Source organism: Anser brachyrhynchus, assembly GCF_964034855.1.
Source record: "Anser brachyrhynchus genome assembly, chromosome: 11".
Lineage (NCBI taxonomy): Eukaryota > Metazoa > Chordata > Aves > Anseriformes > Anatidae > Anser > Anser brachyrhynchus.
In genome coordinates this window covers 1,014,262-1,034,136 of record NC_137706.1, presented here as the reverse complement: position 1 = coordinate 1,034,136, position 19,875 = coordinate 1,014,262, and the positions used below count along the sequence as shown (strand labels likewise).

Genomic DNA, 19,875 nt, shown 5'->3' with positions numbered 1-19,875 from the left:
TTTAAACACAAAAGTACTGAGACAAAATGCAGAGAGATTTTGTTCTATCAAAACTTGACATGGATACTTCACCTTTGGTTTAAGCATCATCTAATGATTTTGAGAACAATCATAGTCTAAAGATCTCTTCCTTTCCATTACTACCTAAACCACAAATAACTCCCAGCATACAAGAATAACTATATAATCACTGTAATAACCTAAGGACAAATGTATTGGTTTGCCAAGCACTTATTCATTTGAATGTAAACAATGCAAATGTAACAGTGTTACCCCAAAACCAACCAAAAAAAAAACAAAAAAAAATAACAAAGAAAGAAACAACAACAAAAAACATACCAAGATTTCAACAGTTTTTTGTATTTTCTTTTTGCTTTCAGTACAAATTGGCAAACATAGTAACTTTATGTATTTGTGGATCTCCTCCTGAAGGTTCCCAATACACCGAGTATTCAGATTTCTATAAGAATTACGTTAGCTGAAACTAGAACTGATAGCCCTTACTTTTTCAGGTTTTAGCATCCAGGTCCATTTTTGGAGGCAAAGTAATATATTGACAATCCATTTGTTCTTCCTGTTTATAAACTGTAATTTTATCTACAGAGCATGCTTAGCTGCTTCTGGATAAATAACCTTTTGGAATGAACACAGCAGAAACAGAACAGAACAGCAACAGTTTCTAAGCTTAAGGCAAAAAAATATTCTTAAGAGGATATGCCTTCTCTACGTATCTGAGGTGTTTAAAAAGACTTCAGACCCAGTTAATCTATTGGGTATTCCGAATCTGATAAAAGCTTTATGTTATTATCTTAGAGTGAGCATACAAACAGCGCTTGAACTCTCTCTTGATTACAAGTTATTGAACCATTTTAATGAGAGCATGTCAGAAGAAATGCAAATGAATGCTTTAGCAAATTTAGAAAAACTACATTTCTGTCATCTAAAAATCATTTATAGTTGGAATGATTTAGAGCTAATCTTTTTGCATGGGTAGGAGCATGAAGGACATTCATGAAATACAATGTAGTCATAAGCGTATTCAGAACATTATTACTTCAGTTATCTTTCACCATTACTTCTCATTTACAGTAAGAGCATGTGTGTGTGTATTCTCAAGCAGTGTTTTAATATTGATAGGCATCAGGCTTGGGTAGAATGAAACCAAATACCTTGGTGATTGGATTTAAGAAGGACTGGAGAAATGCTGCTGCCTCGCAAGTTGAAAACTATGTGGGTGTTATACAGTAAGTCACAGTTCAGCATCACCTTTTTCACTCCCTCTAGTCTAGATTAATAAGGCATTTCCATACAACGGTTGGACCAGATGATCTTGGAGGTCTTTTACAACCTTAATGATTCTATACAGAACTTAACATGTAGAAAAATGTAAGAATAAACCTAGAGATCTGGGTTCACACATGCTACCTCTGTAACAGAACTTTCTGTTCATAAAAAAGCACTCCATGGCTTCACTCACCTTGCAAGATCTGCTTAGAAAACGTCTGGCACAGTTGGAGATTATGTGGCTTGACAATGCTACAGAAAGAAGCTGCACTGCTGTTAGCAGTGCTTTTGCAGAACTATATTTTCTCTCTCTTTTTTTTTTTTTTTTTTGTGGGCAGGAGCTCTGAGAAAAACAACCCTAATGTACACACTTAGGGAATAAGAGAACATCATGGAATTCTTCTTTTAAGCCTAGGAGACAGAGGAAAAGCCTTGCTTCAAATCTCTTGTGTGCCTAAGGCTCAGCAGCTCTGTGGATTGGGATTTAGCCAGAAACAGTCATTTAGAAACAGGCTTCTCAGATTCTTGCTCAAAACTCACCTGCAAACCTTTTGCAAGTCAAAGAAATACAAAACCCACCCCAGCTTTGTTATTTCCTCAGAGAAGGGAGAAAAAAATAGCTAATGGCAACCTAACTCCTAAAAAGTGTTGTGTGAAACACCTGTTATTTTAGGAATAGCCTATCTGTTTCCATACCCAATGGTACTTTTTTTCCCTCCACTCAAATGAAGGAAAAAATTTGATAGAACTGTACTTGATTCTTGGGCAATACCTCCTGCAATTTTACCCAGAATAGCCCAGCACATGGCAGGAATACCTCCACTGAGCACTAACACTTTTACTTATCAGCTCAAGGCAGCTTTCCTCGCTGACATGCATGATATGAAATGATATATATTCTTTTTTTTTTTTCCAGTGATGCCTTTGATTTTGAGCTTGGAATGATTATCATCAGAATTAGCCAAGGATTTGATATATCTCAAGTCCTCCAGGTTCAAGGTATGTGGTGACTCAGTAGTCAAATTATACTTCACATCTATGGTAGTTACATGCTCAGCACAGGGAAGATTCTGACCAATACTCTTAGCATCACCATCTGGTTTCTAGATTAGTTCCTACACCTGTAACTTCTACAGTTCCTCATTGCTTCTGCAGTTTCAATCCTTCCCAAAATCCTTGCTGAAGCAGATGTCCACTGGTAGTTACAACAGGAGGCCAACCCTCAAATGCTAATGGGTTCTGCACAAGAGAGAACTGAACTCCCAAAGCACTCGTAGCACAGGCACAGACTAAAGCAGTAAAATCATGCTGTGCCACAGCAACCAGTTGCTCCAGCATGATTCCTTCCTGCTCTTAGCACATCTTCCTCAGTCTGCCTACCTGAGATCTCTGGGGCTGATGGGAATCAGGAAGCTGTGCTTTCAGTATCACCTCTGTGGAACGCTGTGGCCCAGAAAGCCGCAAAAATCTCAAAACTTCAGGAAATATCAATTCTCCTTTTCACCTTTTGTTCATTCTTCCTTACATTAGCAGCAGCAGTTGCAAAAGGACTTCCCAGAGCTACGTTTATTGGTGGCCTTTGTTTTCCCTTTCCTCTTTAGGACACCAGAGTTCTACTGGTTCCTCATGTAACCTGGGGAGGGAATGGCTCCATATAAACACCTTATTAGAACAATTCTCCAGGTTTTCAGTACAATAACTTTTCCATTTCCTGTAAGCTTGTTCACTTGAGCAGACAGATCCAATCTAAACCCGGAAGTTACTCCCAGTGTCCCATGTAGACCTCACCAGAGAAAGTTTTTGTGATACAAATTAGATAAAATCTGTAGACAAGGAATGTAGATGTAGGCAGGAAAAGAAGAATGGTGACTCTTTGCTGCCGCCTGCTGTAAATCTGCCTCCAGCTTCTCCCCACAGCATCTCTGAGACCCACTGACAGACCGTGCTCAGGACTGCTGAAAGAACACCCAGAAAGGACATAAGTACTTTAACTGAGCTAATTAAAACAAAAGATATTTCTCCACTAAAGAGGATGGATTCTAGGGATGAGGCAGCCCCCAAAAGCAAATCACCTACGAATTAAAAGGCACTAGAGACTCCTTTTTTAAAAAACAAACAAACAAAAAAAAAAAACAGTAGATGAATATTCACCCAGGAGAATCTCTGGTAGTCTGATGTGCATGGAGAGCTACAGTGCAACATGACAAGAACTTAAGAAAATACTAAAAATAGATTTATGCTTCCCGCAACCTGTGGATACCTCCAGTAGAACTGCCTGCCTCTTCATACTGAGAGTCAGAAAATGACTGCTCAGAAGATATAGTCATCCAGTGAAATTTCAGCAACTACCAACTTTGCATTCTTACAAACCAAGTTTTAAGACACTAAGAATGAGAAAGAATTAGAAACAGTAGAGCAAATAAAATAAAACCCCTCTCATATGCAGAAATGTTTTGAAGCAGATGCAGCCTCCAAAATGAAAAAAAAAAAGATTGTACTCTATTCTATTTGCTATGGAAGTCTGTTCAAGAGAGAAACTGAAATTCTATTTGTGAATAACCATTAAGTTGGTGGTTATCATCACCTCTAATAACCAGAAGCACAAGGTTGTCATGGATTCTAAAGTAAAAGAAATGGTATCCATTTACATTGGCAATTGAGAGTGCCAAAAGTGCTTATGATGTCCAACTGGTGAGGTTTTGTTTTTAAAAAAACAAACACAATTTACTAAATAAATTTACCTCACTCTACATAAACAGAAGTCTTCCTTTTGAAAAAAAAAAAGCTTTCTGCAGGTAAAAGCTTGTATCACCATAAAATTAGTGCCTCATCATAATATATACCACAATAACACATTGTACTTTTTCCTCACCAGAAGTCTAATATTGCTAAGGTGGAATTGTTCTTTTATATTATTGAATTTACAGAATTGTTTAGCTAAATCTGAATTTTTCTATTAAGTTGAAAAAAAATAAAACATCAGAAATACTTCAGCTTAGAAACTGATCACATATTCAGTATCCTTACATATTTCTGAGAATCTCAAGTCCAAATTGATGTAGCCTTGCTCTCAGAGCAGGGGCCCAAGAGCTTGAACTCAATACACCAGCTTTCTCACTTTAGGAAAACAGCTTTCCTGATCTGTTTTTGAATTCTTAAGTATGAAGACAACCCACAAACATAAATAAATGCATAGTATCTCATGTAACCATACAATACAGTAATACTGAATTTGATCTTGAAAAGGAAGTCTGAGAATGGTTAACTAGCACTTTAATATTCACTGCTGTGATAGGCGCGAGCACCCTAAGTTAGGGCTTCCAGAGGTGAATTCAGCTTCTTCCTCCCTATTGGTTTGCAAGGAGAAAGTATTTAAAGACTTTTTCTCCCAGCAGCTTTACATTGTGTACTAAGAACCACAACAGCAATTACAACATCGCTGTTATTTCAATATGTGTTTTTATTTGAAATAGAAAATGATGTGTTACCAGTTCCCCTACTTTTTCTCATATACAGAGGAATTAGAGAAGCTGGAGCAGGAGAGGTTGGCACTGGAAGCTACCATTAAAGAAAATGAATTTGAAGAAGAAAAAAGTGGCATCTGTGGATTCTTCAGAAAAGCCAGAAAGCTCAATATCTCAAAGCATGAAACAAAAAAGGGTAAGTTCTGAAATAAGAACTTCTTCCTGACCTTTCAATTCATTACACTCTCACCAATACGCAAGCTGGACTTCAGCTGTAAGACCAAAGCTCCTGAGCCACACAGAGGCTCCTGGAACAAGACCTGCCCTGCGCAAACAGGCCTTGGTGGCCACACTGTAATGCAGAGCAGTGTCCTCACGACACAGGAGACCCCACCTAGCACAACAAATATTTACACATTTGCTGAATTTTTAACAAGACAGTCTAATGAAAGAAAGCAAATCCATGTGACAGCAAACAGGTATTTCTCTAGTTCCTCATCTTGATTCAGGCAACAAAATACCATCACCTGTTTCTGGGAGATATGTTCTTGTTGCTTATAAGGATATCAGCCAGTTTTGCTTACATAAGTAAGTTTAAACAAATATAGAAGCGTTCACAGATTTAAGATACTAGTTTAATGCCTTTAACATCTGATGGTATCATATAAACATGCCAAGTTATGGAAATAATCCATTGTTTCTGAATGTTATATGGATGAACTCCAACATACCATTTGTTCCTAAGTAAACAGCAAACTTATAGTAAGGATAGGCACAATTTCACTAATCTTTTTAATCCTTTATTTTGTACAAAGGAATTGAAAAAGAACTACAGTGACTGGGGGGGGGGGGGGGGGGGGGGGGGGGGAATCCTGAAGCTTTTTCTCCATTTGGCTCCCTACAGCTACACGTTGCTCAACTCGTCAGAAATCTTTCCACATTTTCTCTTTCTCATTTCAGAGAGCACCATTAACACAATACAGTCAATGCACGTGGGTGAATTCAATCAGAAGCTGCTAGAAGCCAGCACTCAATTTAAAAAGAAGCAAGGAAAAGGTACAATTGACATTTGGTGGCTGTTCGATGATGGAGGTAAGGAATTCAAGTGAGAACCGCAGGGAAAGATTTCTGTGTTACCAAACAAAAACATACTTGGGAACTTGTACAAAACTGTTTTAAGATTAAGTAGTTAAGTTCATTTTAAAATATTTTAAACAAACAGAAAAGTATGTCCAACATGGCCAATATTAAGCATGGCAGTTCTCCCACACAATGCACTAATTTGATTTTCCTGCAATTTTATATGTTCTTCCAGGTCTAACAATCCTAATTCCTTACATTCTAACTATCAGGAAGAAGTGGAAAAATTGCAAATTAAGGATCTTCACTGGAGGAAAAGCCAATAGGATTGAAGAAGAAAAACTAGTGTAAATATAACTATTTTGCATCACTGCTTAAAGAGTGTGATAAATATAATACATATACAGCAGAAAGCTGGGAATTAGTCAGCAAAACTTTTTGTTTTAAAAACTGTCAGTAGTACCAAAACAAATACTTCATAGAAAGGTGTTGAGCTTATGGCATAGCACTCAGGGCTCAGTGTAAATGGTGATTACCAAAGGAAACTCACATCCAGGTATTTTTCCCTTTAACAGCTCATATTGCCTTCTCTGAGAAGGACACTCTGCACTTTGTAATGAGGGTACCATTAGTTTTATGGGATTTACATAAGATTGTCTAGTTAACGCTATGTGAAATTACACATGAAGCTCCTCATATGCAAATACCATAGGCAGCCCATTTGAATGTGATTAGCCATAGCAAAAGTTAAGGAAGGTAAAGACCATGTTAATCAACTTTAAGACCAAGTTAATTTGACTTAGCTTTTTTTAAAAGTCTAGATTTCATAATCATTTGCTTTCAAGCAAACAAAAGGCACTAATACACACCTATTACCAGCCTCACTGTATACAGGACCTTTCCTTCCGAGGCCCTTTACACACTAGAAATACTGCCATTTCATCAGCAGGTGAAGCAGGCAATTTGGGATGGAAATTTGCAACAGATGCTACTTCTTAAAAAATAGTAGCACTATGTAGTGAGCTAGAAACAACACATCCATTCAAAACTCCATCGGAAAGCAGTCAGGATAGATGCAAGAACAGGAGTTAGAAGCCAGCCGGCACCACTAGGATTACGACGCCGTGCCTCACGAAGACAGCTGCCACAGGGACACTGCTGAGATTTTCCCTTCACATAAAGGAAACTTTATGAAGGAGGCTCTCTCCTCACCGCTGGGGTACTGTCAGCAGTAAGGACTGCCCTGAAGTCAACACACTGATGTAGAACAGGTTCACAAGCGTTTGTGTAAACTGCTCGTACCACTGGCTAAAAGCAGCCTTTCAGCTAATTGGGGCCTGTGAGGGAGCGCTCTGCTCCCTGTCAGGAGCCTGCTGGACCTCAGCTGTTTGAGACCACGGCGGATGCCTGGTCCAGGGCTTGCACACAAGGCACCGAGCTCCACCAAGAGTGGAAATAGGTTTTGACATCGAACAGGATTCGTGGAAACATGACAGATGTACACAGAGGTAGCTCAGTACCTGTGCACACCACTGGCGATACAAAAGCCAGAGTGAACATGGCGGTCAGTATAGCTGATGACTCAGTTTCAAGAAAAGAACACGCGTACGCATTCCTACATAAACATCAGCTGTCCTCAGCAGCATAATCCACCCATCACACTCAAAAACCTCAGACAGATGCACCAGAGGCTGGCTGGCTCTGTTCTCTAGGAAGATCTAATACAATGATGTCCAAGTACAGTTTCACACATTGTACTTCTCAGTTCAGAAAGAAAACTAATCTGGACTTTTTCTAATGTGTAATTCCCCAAATATTAAAACCTTTCCACAGAAGTTGAGACTTGGTTATTTTTGGCGTTCAAAAGATTTATGTAAGCAGTATGTTCCTATTATATAGGAAAATCACAAGTATATTCTGAGGTCATAAGCAAATATGGTTTTCCATCATGGTTTACTCCTAGGAACTTCCTGACTTTTTCAAATTCCAAAGCTTGCATACCAGAAAAGGGGTGGGGGAGGTGGGGAAGAAAAAAAAAAAATGAGGTTCCCAACCAGATTTCAACCAAAGACAAAACTGACTTAACTTCTTAACTGTCCCTCTGTAATCTCAGCGTGAACACACAGAGCTTTAAACTATTCCTCCTGCCAACTGGTGCAGAAGAGCACTGTATTTTCTTTTATGAAAATATGTAAAGAAAACATATGAGTAGATCAATATAAATTCATACATGAAAAAATGATTTATGTATTGCACATCAACCTTCTGGACCAAATTTTCACCAATGCATACATGACCTGTGTTGTACGTACTCCGTGCATTTTTCCAAAACAAACACCCTTCCCCTCTGTCCACTACTTGTTTCCAATTTTTATTTTTTATTTTCATAGATCACCAGTTAAATGAATTATATTACAGCAATCACATCAATCCAGTTCTGTAATTGGAAACTGAAATATTAAAGCATTTAAAGTACTTTGTCATACAGTTAAAGACGAGACAAGTGCATTTGATATCTTAACTCATTTATGAGTGCTCTTTGATGCAAAGCACTCAGAAATATAGTGATAAAATGTTCTCTTTTGTTTTCAGGATGGCTTCACTTCTAAGCAAATTCAGAATAAAATTCGCTGACATTAATATCATTTGTGATATCAATATGAAACCCAACAAAGAGAGGTAAGAAACATTACCAAAATCCATTACTTAGCAGCAGGCCTTTATCATGAGCTTGTTTCTTTTATGCTGAGCATTTAACAACAACAACAAAAAAGCCCCACAAAGACACAAAGAATAACTGTCGCTTTATTGCAATCATTTGCTAAGAACCTACAGCAGGAAAAAGAAGTCCCTTTTAGCAATCACAATCCAAAGTGTCAAAAAACACAGACTTTTTTCTTTATGTTGCAATGATAGTTTTAATAAAGCCTAACTAGACACCGTACTTAAGAGACACTAAAATTAACAAGCATTTGATGATGTATTTTCGTATCTATTTAGTTTGCAATACACTTCACCATATTATTCAGTCAGCCACAGTTCCCTTGTAAACTTGCCCTCTCTGCCAACTCACTCTTCTGGGTTTAACCATGCATTCATAAACTTAATATCTTTCTGGCCAAGCATAACCATACTTCTTTGCCCACAAGTACAATATTATAATACACCTCCATCACTCAAGTATAGTAATGTACTCAAATGCATATTTTTAAAAATTAACTTATCTACAGAATTCATGTTCTCAGGCAAGAGTTAGGAAGTTGGTAAGACAGCACTCAGGATGCTCCACCTCCAACTCTATTAGGTCCAGTTGTTTTCAGTTCCATGCCACTATTAAACTTTTTGCTCTCCACAGCAAGTTAAAACATAAAAATCTGACCTTAACAGTTTCCTCCTGTTTTTCTAGGCTTGCATTGACACTTTATATAGTGATACCTTCCATATACATGTTACAGGAGGTACTTACTTCAGAACCTGTTATAGACAAGCCCAGGTGAAGGGTAAACATCTCTCTCTTTTGCTAAGGGGAACTCCGCTTACTCATGTTAGCTATGGATTTCCTTTTCCACGTATTGGAGAACATCCAAAATCTTAAGAGTCCCTGCTTTCTAAAACATCTCTCTATAGAAATACCCTATTTCTTCTGCTATATGTAGACAAAAGTACTTTCCTCAGTGAACAACTGAATCCTAATTCAATTCACAATATTGATCTTGGTATTAAGGATCCTCTGAAAACGTTCTCATCTTGCTATGCTCCCTTCTATCCCATCCCTTACTCAATAGCCCACAGAGACTTTACAGTCAAAGGGCTGCTCTTCACCACGTAGAGCCTTTCCACTGAGTTGAGGTGAACCTCAGGTTAGTCTCTTAATCCTTCTGGGCCCCGTTTCTCCCTACACACATAACTTTGCAAAAACAGTACTAGATTCACCAGTGTTTCTACAGCACACTGGAAATTTTGATTTGGGAGGTAAAATTGAAGAACATAAAAATATTATTACTAGATACCTACAAATTGTAGAAGTCACTTATTAGTACCCTCTTGATCCCTCAAGTTAATATGGTTTTAATTATATAAAGAACTGTGCAGAATATTTTTCCCCAGTACTAAGCAATGATTTTACAGAAATAAAAACTATCAAAAAGAATTTGGATGTGGTGTTAACATAAAATTCAAATACATTTGCTGCAACAGCACTATCTGAACAGAGTAAGTGAATACTGTGCCAGGCGCTTTCTAGATCACTGCATCTCTCCCCCAGCTGGTATCCCAACTATTTCACTAATAATGAAAAGTATTATCACTTTTTTACATACTGAAACAGACACTAAGGATGTTGACGAGCTCTCTGGCAACTCAGCCACGGCAACATTAAATGCTGCATTGCCTTTAAGCCAGCTCTTGACCTCCTGGCCATATTGAAAAGTCCAACCCGTGCCCAGGCTCCCATTTCACTTATTTCTAGGCCTGTCTGCATAAAGGGGAAAACACACTTGCATTAACACAAATAGAAACACACTTGCATTAACACAAACTCCTTGAGATCTCTGTGAGATGATAGAAATACCCAATAAAATGACAAGCAGGGAAGCATGGCAGGATAAGCTTCTCCAGATGATGACAGTCACAAGCTTCAAGAAACAAACTGAAATTAAGAGAGAAAAACTGTGGAAAAGATGGGAAATGATCACCAATCTAATCTCCATACAGCAAAAATCCACAGCATTTCCCTCAGCCCCTTGCTACAGGCAATTTATAAAGCCTGTTTTTTTATTTCATGAAAGCTGTGACAGTAAACTTGTACCAGCCAGGTGATTGCTCAAGTTAATGGTAAAACAACATGAATAAAAGCTTGGTATTTATGAGGAGACCCATATTTTTTATTAATGTCAGTGACCAGTATATTGCGGTTTGGAGTTACAGCACAACTCCTTTCAGTATTTTTGCTATAGCCAGGAAAATGCAACAAATTCTCTGCAACCACAACAGGCCAAATGCAGTATTTCATTATCCTCAAATAATCTTTTAGTTATCCTCAAATAGCCTCGACATATTGATCTGGTATAGATAAAACTTGGGGCACAATGCCACACAGAACAGTTAAAGATTTTGCATGTTTTTCAGCTACAGTTATAGTCAGTGGGGTCTACCATACATAGTGTCTACAAATAAGTAAGTTCATATCCTGCAGCAAGACATCCTTTGTAATTCCTGTTTCAGTTGGAAATTCTTTGAAGAGATGATTGAACCATATCGCCTCCATGAAAGCTGCAAAGATATAACAACTGCTGAGAAATTAAAGCGAGAGACTCCGTGGAAAATTACAGATGCTGAGCTGGAAGCATTCAAAGAGAAGGTAAAGCCTTCACTACCTTTTTACATTTGTACCTATTCTTACACTCTAGACCAGATGCTTGAAGTTATTAGTGAGAAAATATGAAATACCAGATATGGAATTACAAACATAACATGTACAAACCGGTATTTGATATTTACAATTTTCATTTATGTTATAAACACTGCGGGTGTGTTATGATTACATTATTCAGTACTGTGTAAGACCTTGGTATGTTTTACAAAGTATTTTCCAGGCTAAGCTCTGCCTACATTCAAAGCCAGCCAGACGAAAGCCACCTCTAAGCCAGAAGCCAGAGAACTGTGCTAAGCCCAAGCTAATAAGATCTGCTGAGGTTTATTAAGGGGTTCCAGTGTTAAGTGCCTGAATCTCTTAAGCAGAGAACAGTTCCAAATATTCACCGCTTTGGCAAATTTAGAGGTGAATCCAGTCCTTACAGCTAGCTGTTGAAATTTGTGCAAAAGGCAAAATTTAGCATGGATTCTTACCTCAATGGCAGAGCCATTGAAAAAACCTGCCTACGACGTAGGATCTATCCCCCAGTTTGAAAGTATTTTAAGGCTGATGCTGGCTGATCCACTAGGTGAATTAGAGACTGGGATGCTCTTGAATATTTTTGGAATGTATCTTTTTAGCAGTGAACTGCCAGGCTTCATCTGGCCAGTGCTAACAGATTACCTAGAACTGTTGCATTCTTAAGACACAAGTTCTGCTGCAACTCTCAGGGAATGAATCCAGCAATCTTCTGTACAGTTCCTGTTGGATTAACCTGAGTGCACTTGGAGTTTAGTTGTCTCCACTTTATGATGCTGGTAACTTCCTCAGTGAAGCAAGGATTGTAAGAGATCAGAGATGCCAAGGGTCACAGCCTGACATATTAACATAAGCTGAAATCAATGGTGATTTAAGATAACACACTATACTACTGACTGCAGCAGCTGGGAAGCAGACTGACTCCTCACTGTATTACCCTTTTCATAGACTTGATAGCCAGCATAAAATGATGGTAGTCAGCTGCAGGCAGAAAACTTTTAAAACACTCTCAGAATAAATCATCAAAACCTGAGAGTCAGAGTCCTTAATCTCCATAAAAAAGACAACATAAATATACTCCCAAATATACACACTTGTGTCCAGAAACAATGAGGATACAAGAGGAGGAAAAATACATATATACACATACACACACACAGTGGTTAAGCTTGGTCTCATCTAGGTCAGTAACTAAAGAACCAAAAAAAACCACCTCTATGTTTAAAGCAGTCAGCAATAGGAAAGTGCCAAGTCTCTCTAAAATAACAGCAACGAAATGTCTAGCTTGCACACCTGGAAAGACATGCCTCTTATCTTCAGCAGTAAGGCAGTTCTGGGAATTTTATGGAGGACATTAGAACACATTTAAAATTCAAGAGAAAAAAGCCTGGCAGCACCACAGATAAAGGGTGATGTTACAGGATGACTCTGGTGAGATAACTTTCTAAATTACAAGTATTCTTATTTATGTAACACAGGTAAAACAAGAGTGAAATTTCCGCAGAGAAATAAAATTTAAGGTCTGAATGGGGAAAAAAATGACCTTTTACCTTCTCTACTGAAATAGAAAGGTTATTTTAAGACACCATTTAAGATACATCTGTCTCCCACGCTGCAACGTCCCTGCTCTACCCTCTTGTTCTCTATGACTTTTGTTATGTGTTAAAAAGTTTGAGAGCCTGACCAAAGTAAGGTTGGCTGAATCTCAAAATAATAGCCATTTATGCAGTGCAAAAAACATCCATACAAATACACAACTCTTAAAGCAGTTAACAGTCTTACTCTAGAGCCCTGGTCTTTTGGAGAAGAAAAGAATTTTTGTAGGGTGGCAAGGTGATCATTTACATGCTGATGTTTAGCCTTACTGGCATGGCAGCTCAACACTACAAAAATAGATGAATTAATGTATTAACCATCAGCAAACAATATCACGAGTCTCTTCACATCTCCAAAACAGCTATGCTACATAGCCAAACAGATACCTGAAAACTATGCCTGATCCAGCTATGGTACTGTGTGGGTACCAGAACAATCTCCATCCCCAGGAGACCATGAACAGATGTGAAGAAGTCTGGCCCCTGGGCATCAGTATTAACCAAGAAGCCCATCCTAGGCAGCCTTGTATTTTGCCATCTCTGTCACTTTGGATCACAGAGCAGACTTGGCTTCCAGTGCTGCCAACGCAGAAAATCTTTTGGGCTACAGGTAGGACTGCAGATCATTTACCTAACAATCTTTTTCTTTCTCCCATGTTTTCGTTTAAACAGAGTTACCGCCAAGTCCGTTTGAATGAACTCTTACAAGAGCATTCAAGGGCAGCTAACCTCATTGTCCTGTGAGTTGCATGGTTTTGGTTTTAACTTAGAGAATATTATGTGCATAGGGATTCTAGACTAGATCAACAGAAACACTTGTGTTAACTCATTGAGGGCAAATATAGCCTTTTAAGTACATTTTGAAGGGCTTAAATCTGCACTGATGATTCTCTGGGACTGCACTAAATATGAATCTCTCCTCATACTTCTTCATAGCTTAAAGCAAAGCTCTACTCATGAATGTGTCAAAAATGTAATCTTCACATCCCACTCTACACATTGAGTGTTACACCTGCTTACCCACCTGCACAAAATACCTATTTTCCTTTCTTCCCCCCTTCCATCCCAAGCTATTAAGAACTCAAAGTTGGAGAAAGAACTCTTTTGGTTTGCACATAATCAATGGAGTGAGTCATTTGCCAAGATCTACTTGAAACTACATGAAACTGAATAAGGATGATTAACTGCATAAAGGAAAATGTCACCAATAAAAACACAGAATAAAGTCATTTTCAGATCAACTTTTAGATAGAGCCACATTTTTCATAAAGATAGTCAAAAATCACTTAGTATTTATGATGCACAGATAAAGCTCTTTAGCCCCATTAATTCAGTCTCCAAAATAGGGGTGATTGTGTAATGTTTACCATAAATTGACTCATACATCAAAACTCACATCTCACAATAGCTATGCATCAGGAAATAAACTGATGGACTGCAAAAATGTGCATGTACTGTATTTTTATCCTTTAAAAAAAAAATCATTGTTGCTGAAAATGCTTCTTTATCTAGTCAAGGTAAAGGTATTCACAGACAGTTCGTGTTCATAACAAATAGCCATGTTAATGACATTAACTAGGTGACCAAGAATTTGCAAGATTAGACCTGATGGTAGCTTTGTGCTTTATAAGATTAAAGCAATCACACAGTCTAATTATGAACATTCAGAGTTGCATATGAACAGCTGAAGTTTTCTACTTAATATTTAGTGAGATGCATGTTTTCAGGTCTCCTCTTTTTCTTAATAATGTTAATTTTACTTTTCTGTCTATCTGAACAGGAGTCTCCCAGTGGCAAGAAAAGGAGTGGTGTCTGATTACCTGTATATGGCTTGGCTAGAAATTCTCTCAAAGAACCTTCCTCCAACTTTAATGGTCAGGGGCAACCACAAAAACGTACTGACTTTCTATTCTTAGAAAGACTTCAGTGCCTAGAACATCCCATGCTTGATTTCAACCCCACATTTTTAATGGCAGTGCTTTATTAAAGACACACATATTTAATACAGATCTAAAACTTCACTTATTGACAGAAAATTTATCAAAATTCAAGGCAACATAGTGGAGAGCTGGACAAGAAAATGCGATTGGTCCCTAGTGGTGTTACACTCCAGTGCAGGCAAAAGCAGGAAAATCCACCTGTATAACACGAGACAGCAAATATTTTGAGAACACAATGAAGAAACTCCACTAATTTTATTTATATGGTAACTAAAATGCTTGTGATATTTATACTAGAAAGCCAAACTTAACAGCTAAGTGTAAAAAGAATTAAATCTATAAATAAATACTTTCAAATTGCACTGTCATAATTGCTATTAAACACAGGATGAAAATCAAATGCATCGATGTGGGAGAGAAAAAAACAACTGTACAGTACCCATGAGGTCAAAGCCATAAACTGATATAAAACAACAGAATACCTGTGATGCTGTTTAATTATAATATTACATTAAAATTAAAACCTATGCCTACAGCAGATTCTTTTACTTAAATTGTAATGCTAATTCAAATGCTTTTAATTAACTTGCAAACAAAAAAGATATATAGATATAGAGATGGATTCTATACGGCAAGAGCTGATAATGAATTTTCAAGCTCTGACATGGAATGGAATGTATGATTTCAATAATTAAAGATGGTAAGTAAATTTCACAAAGAAATTCAAAATTATTTTCAAATACTAAATATTCTGACAATTTTTGCTATGACTGTTATGAGTTAATATAATTTGAGATTATACTTTGGAATGTAATATACAGTGATTTATGTAAGTGATTAGAAAACAAATGATTAGCTGAGCTGAATGCCTTATTTTTTATTTATATAAACTTATGTTATTTTTTAGACTTTCTAAATAATACTTGTTATACATTAAGTTGAAATAAAGGAAATCCATTAAGCTACACAGTTTTTCTATTTTCAATTCTGCAACATTATAGTACTTTATCATTTCAGCTGTCAATAAAAGCAGTTTCTCCTTTTAATGGGGAAAGCTATATCCTATGCCTAAGCATTATTTAAATTAAAGACCATTAAGGAGCACGACTAATTTAATTACTGCTGTTCTGCAACTGCTTTGAATAGACTAACAGAAATTTAAGCCCCAGGAAAGCCGGTGGACCCTGATTTTCACTAAATGCTGATCTCAAAGCAGGCCTCAGATTCCATCTTTGCTTGAATTATGAGAATGTAACTTGTGGAAGATCTAGCACTCTATGTCCAAAAATGTCAAATATTTGATATTCATATTTTTCAAGTTCAGTAGAAGCAAGTCAGCAGAACATGGTAGTGTAGACCAATAATCCATGGTTTATTTTCTCCATCTATTAAAGGCAGATATGAAATACTGGTATTCTCTCTTAATGCTCCTTCTTACACATTTACAATGAGGCTGAAGGATAACTTTGCAGTTTAACTGCATGACACAGATATATGAGTTTCCTAGATATAACAGACTTCCCCCACAACTCTGAGCAAACCAAATCTCAAATTCTGTACCTGCAAAACATGGAAATTATTCTGATCCTTCACAGTGAGATGAGCAACAATAAAGGAGTTTGTTATACACTGTCATAAGCAACAATAAAGGAGTTTGTTACATGCTGTCAAGTCCTTCCACCTTGGTAGAATTGCAGCTGCCACCACCCTTTCCACCTTACCACAGACAACAAACAGATATTATCTTTGTGAGGTACCCAAACAGTCAATGGAAAGAGAAAGAGCCTCTGGGGAAGCTCTAATTAGGCCTTCTGTAAGTGTGTTTCGTATCACAAGATATGGAAGGACTAGGGGCAATTATGCATCTGTATTAAGACCTTCAATTATGTACATGAGTGAAGATAGTTTCCTAAATATTTTCAACTCCTGTAAATTCTCAGTCTACAGGGAACATTGCCCCAAACTGATATTAGGGAACTAAGCAGATCTAAAAAGAAAGAGCGTGATATGCATTAGTAATGGCACTTTCAATACTACTCCTGCTTTTTTTTCACAGACATCACTGTAGGCATTGCAACAATGAATCCCCGAGAAGTACATTTCTAAATGAACAGCCATCAAAAACTAAGCACTAACATACACATCAATGTAAAAGTCCTTGCTCAGACTACAGAGATTAATTAATTAGCACAACAGTGCTATAGGATTTATAACCAGCAGCACAAACTCTACACACAACTGTGCTTAACTACCTGAAAGTGAAGTGCTTTTTTCACAAATCCACAAGTAATTTCAACACACTAGTTTCCAAAGAGCTTCTTCTTCACCACAACTTTAACGTGTTTGCACGACTAATGTGGAGAGCGTGCTAATTATGAACTCTTGAATTGCAACTTCAGTTGCAAAATTTTATCAGTCCACCTACCTCCTTTCCCACTCTGTAAAAGACACTTCCTTTTTTACATATACTACACATAAAATAACTGCTGAATTTTAATCACCATGTTAGTAACTGAATTCTAATTACACATTTGACATCTCTAGAAAAAAACATAGCTCTAAAGCTGTCTAGCACTTTTTGAGCATATATCACACTACCAACTCCATAGGTTTAAATAGTCTAGGGTTGATTTGATCAGACATGACAAAAGCAAGCACAGATAAGTTGACCAAAGATGTACAAATGAGAAAATACCACTCTTTGAAGAAGTAAAGAATATTTTGAGAATTCTATGATGGCCTCGGCCTCCCACAGTTCATACAGCTACGCTTAAGGCCTAAGGGCCTGTTAAAATGATCCACTACTGCTTGTCTCATCAGTGAATCGCACCTTTTCCTCCTCATGTTAGTGGAGCTCAAACAGGTGTCACAGAAGGCATTGTATCGTAGTTCTTTAAATCTCTTTACAACCACTTGCAAATTGCCCATCCTGATCATACACCCATAAAGCAGGGTGCTCAGTAACTGTAACCCCTATCTAGTGCTCCAGATCAGCATTCTTCCAACAGGCCTTTGACTAGATTTTCAGTCCCCAACAAAGTTTAGTTTGTTGGTTTTTTTTTAACCCAACAGTGCAAGTAGAAGACCGTAACCAAAAATTCATTATATTCTGAAGAAAATAGCTGCACCTGGTCTAGCCACATTGGGCAAAGAGCATGCCACTGTCCTACTTCACACCCAAAAGGGTTCTCCATTTAGTCATCATGATCACAGTGCAAGGCCCCAGCCACCCACAGAGGTTTAAGACTGGGGTAACTTACTGGACAATTTTCATCGCACCTACGAAAAGTCGTACCAGAAGCCATCCTGGCAAGGCAAAATGATGGCTCTCCATTCTCAGAAAGCCTGGATGTCCCTCATCCTTTCCGTCTTCTACAATTCTGTATAGTATTTCAAGTTCTTCCTTCAGGCAAAAACACTTTTGACTGGTAGTCTGCAAGTAACAGACATAGCAACAGGTAGACAGGTAGCATGAATTAACACCAAGTCCGAGATATGGTGCAAACAGCAACCCCGTTTTAGCTATTACAGACTCATTTAACCATACCCGTTTGTCACCTCCCCTCTGTCAGAGGTCCCCGTCTCATCAGCAAAGCTGGGAGAACAGCATTCAAGCAACCCTCAGCTTCTTCAGCTCAAACCTCAGCAGCCTCCCTCCTGGTGCTGACCTCAACTGTTGTGAGAGCAGAAAACGTTCTGTGCCATTGCAACCCATGACCAAACCCAATATATTTCAGCTTGCATACTCCACAAATAATAACAATAACCCACAGCTATGCCATTGCTGGAATTTCATCACAGGAAATTCAGTTTCAAGCAAAAATAAAGCACTAAAGTTGTTCCAGAACAGAGTAAAAAGCAATGACAAAATTCTACAGTCCCAACACAGTACGGCAAAACACAAGATCAAAAATAAAACTTAATTGCAAATAAACACCCCCACAGCAGCCTTCTAAATTGCACATCTTAATCACTGAGAGAGACAGCTGTTCTAAGTCAGGCTGGGGTGACAGTAGGGAAAGCTCTATTTTAAAGCCACATTTTCCTCATAATAAAAATGCTCATTCTAACACCAAAACTTCAGTGCAGAGAATTTTATGGATTAGCATCCCTAAAAGAAACTATATTTCTTCCCGTGTACAAGAAAGCAGCCGCCACTCTTATTCTCAATTTAGGAAAAAGGCAGATAATTTCAGTTTACCTCACTATTATTTTTCGAAGCCAGCAGGCTATGCCTAATGGAGAACAGCAATAGTCAGCCATCAAGAATGCAAAAATGTTGACCAAATAACTGCTTATCTCCAGAGCAAACAACACATTCCCAGCACCAAGGCAAACTTGCCAACAGCTTTGTCTTTTGTAAAGACCTGAGGGGGGGAAGTGTTGGTCAGCTGAGGCCTTTTTCCTTGATGACAAGATGTTTTGACAGTTCCCTTACCTGCTATGCAGAGGCCTCCTGGCTACCCTACATGTAGCCTAGAACCAAGCCTGCCTCACGGAGGAGCCAGGCTGCTCACAAAATCAGTCCTTTTCTACACGATGCAGGATGCAATTGTAACCATTATGAAGTGCTGGCTGTATAAATAACCACTTATAATTAGACATTAATGTGATGTAACTTAAAAAAAATAAAAATCTGATCAACTCTCTATTTGTGAATGGGTTATATCAGAAGTCATTAACTATTATGTTTTTTCCTACACAGGTCTATAGTACATATGCATTCTCATTCAAATGGTGAATATTATTAAGACTAGAAGTGCCGGACAGCAACAAAGAAACCCCAAATTGGGATGTTTTTCACAACACTGTTTTTCAGAGTGCAACACGCAGCAATGGTTTCACTGCCACCTGGCTGCACTTCAAAACGTGACACAGCCAGGAGACACTCGCATACACGCTGACCTTTCAAAAAAATGTCATTAGGAGAGGGTTTGGGACAAAATTTAGAGGAGCAAAGAAAACTCCTAGAGCCCGCAGCGATGTGCGGAGAGAAAAATACATCCATCCACGCGGTGAAGCACAAGTCGTGCAGGCCCAAAGGCGGCAGGTTCCGATGTCAGCCTACGGGGGGGAATACGCTTGGCTTGAGGAGGAGGAAGGGGGGGGGGGGGCGGGGA

The 19,875-nt window shown here is 38.1% G+C and overlaps 1 protein-coding gene and 1 long non-coding RNA gene across 4 annotated transcripts in view; one reads left to right on the top strand and one right to left on the bottom strand.

Annotated features, from left to right (window-relative positions):
- SLC12A1 (solute carrier family 12 member 1) overlaps nt 1–15,720 on the top strand; it is a 50,724-nt gene extending 35,004 nt beyond the window's left edge. For all 3 annotated transcript variants that reach the window (XM_080607129.1, XM_080607128.1, XM_080607127.1), the window contains exons 19-27: nt 1,138–1,244; nt 2,201–2,283; nt 4,801–4,944; nt 5,709–5,840; nt 6,064–6,175; nt 8,421–8,507; nt 11,052–11,187; nt 13,488–13,555; nt 14,596–15,720. In XM_080607129.1, the coding sequence (XP_080463255.1) occupies nt 1,138–1,244; nt 2,201–2,283; nt 4,801–4,944; nt 5,709–5,840; nt 6,064–6,175; nt 8,421–8,507; nt 11,052–11,187; nt 13,488–13,555; nt 14,596–14,731 (1,005 nt within the window). In that variant the 3' untranslated portion in view covers nt 14,732–15,720. The remainder of the gene's footprint in view (nt 1–1,137; nt 1,245–2,200; nt 2,284–4,800; nt 4,945–5,708; nt 5,841–6,063; nt 6,176–8,420; nt 8,508–11,051; nt 11,188–13,487; nt 13,556–14,595) is intronic.
- Nucleotides 1–19,856, bottom strand: part of LOC308200800 — a 61,137-nt gene extending 41,281 nt beyond the window's left edge. Inside the window, exons 1-3 of the long non-coding RNA XR_013955815.1 lie at nt 18,957–19,856; nt 18,303–18,428; nt 18,035–18,188 (exon numbers count right to left, since the gene is read on the bottom strand). This is a non-coding gene — a long non-coding RNA (uncharacterized lncRNA). The remainder of the gene's footprint in view (nt 1–18,034; nt 18,189–18,302; nt 18,429–18,956) is intronic.
- Between the last annotated feature and the right edge of the window lie 19 nt (nt 19,857–19,875).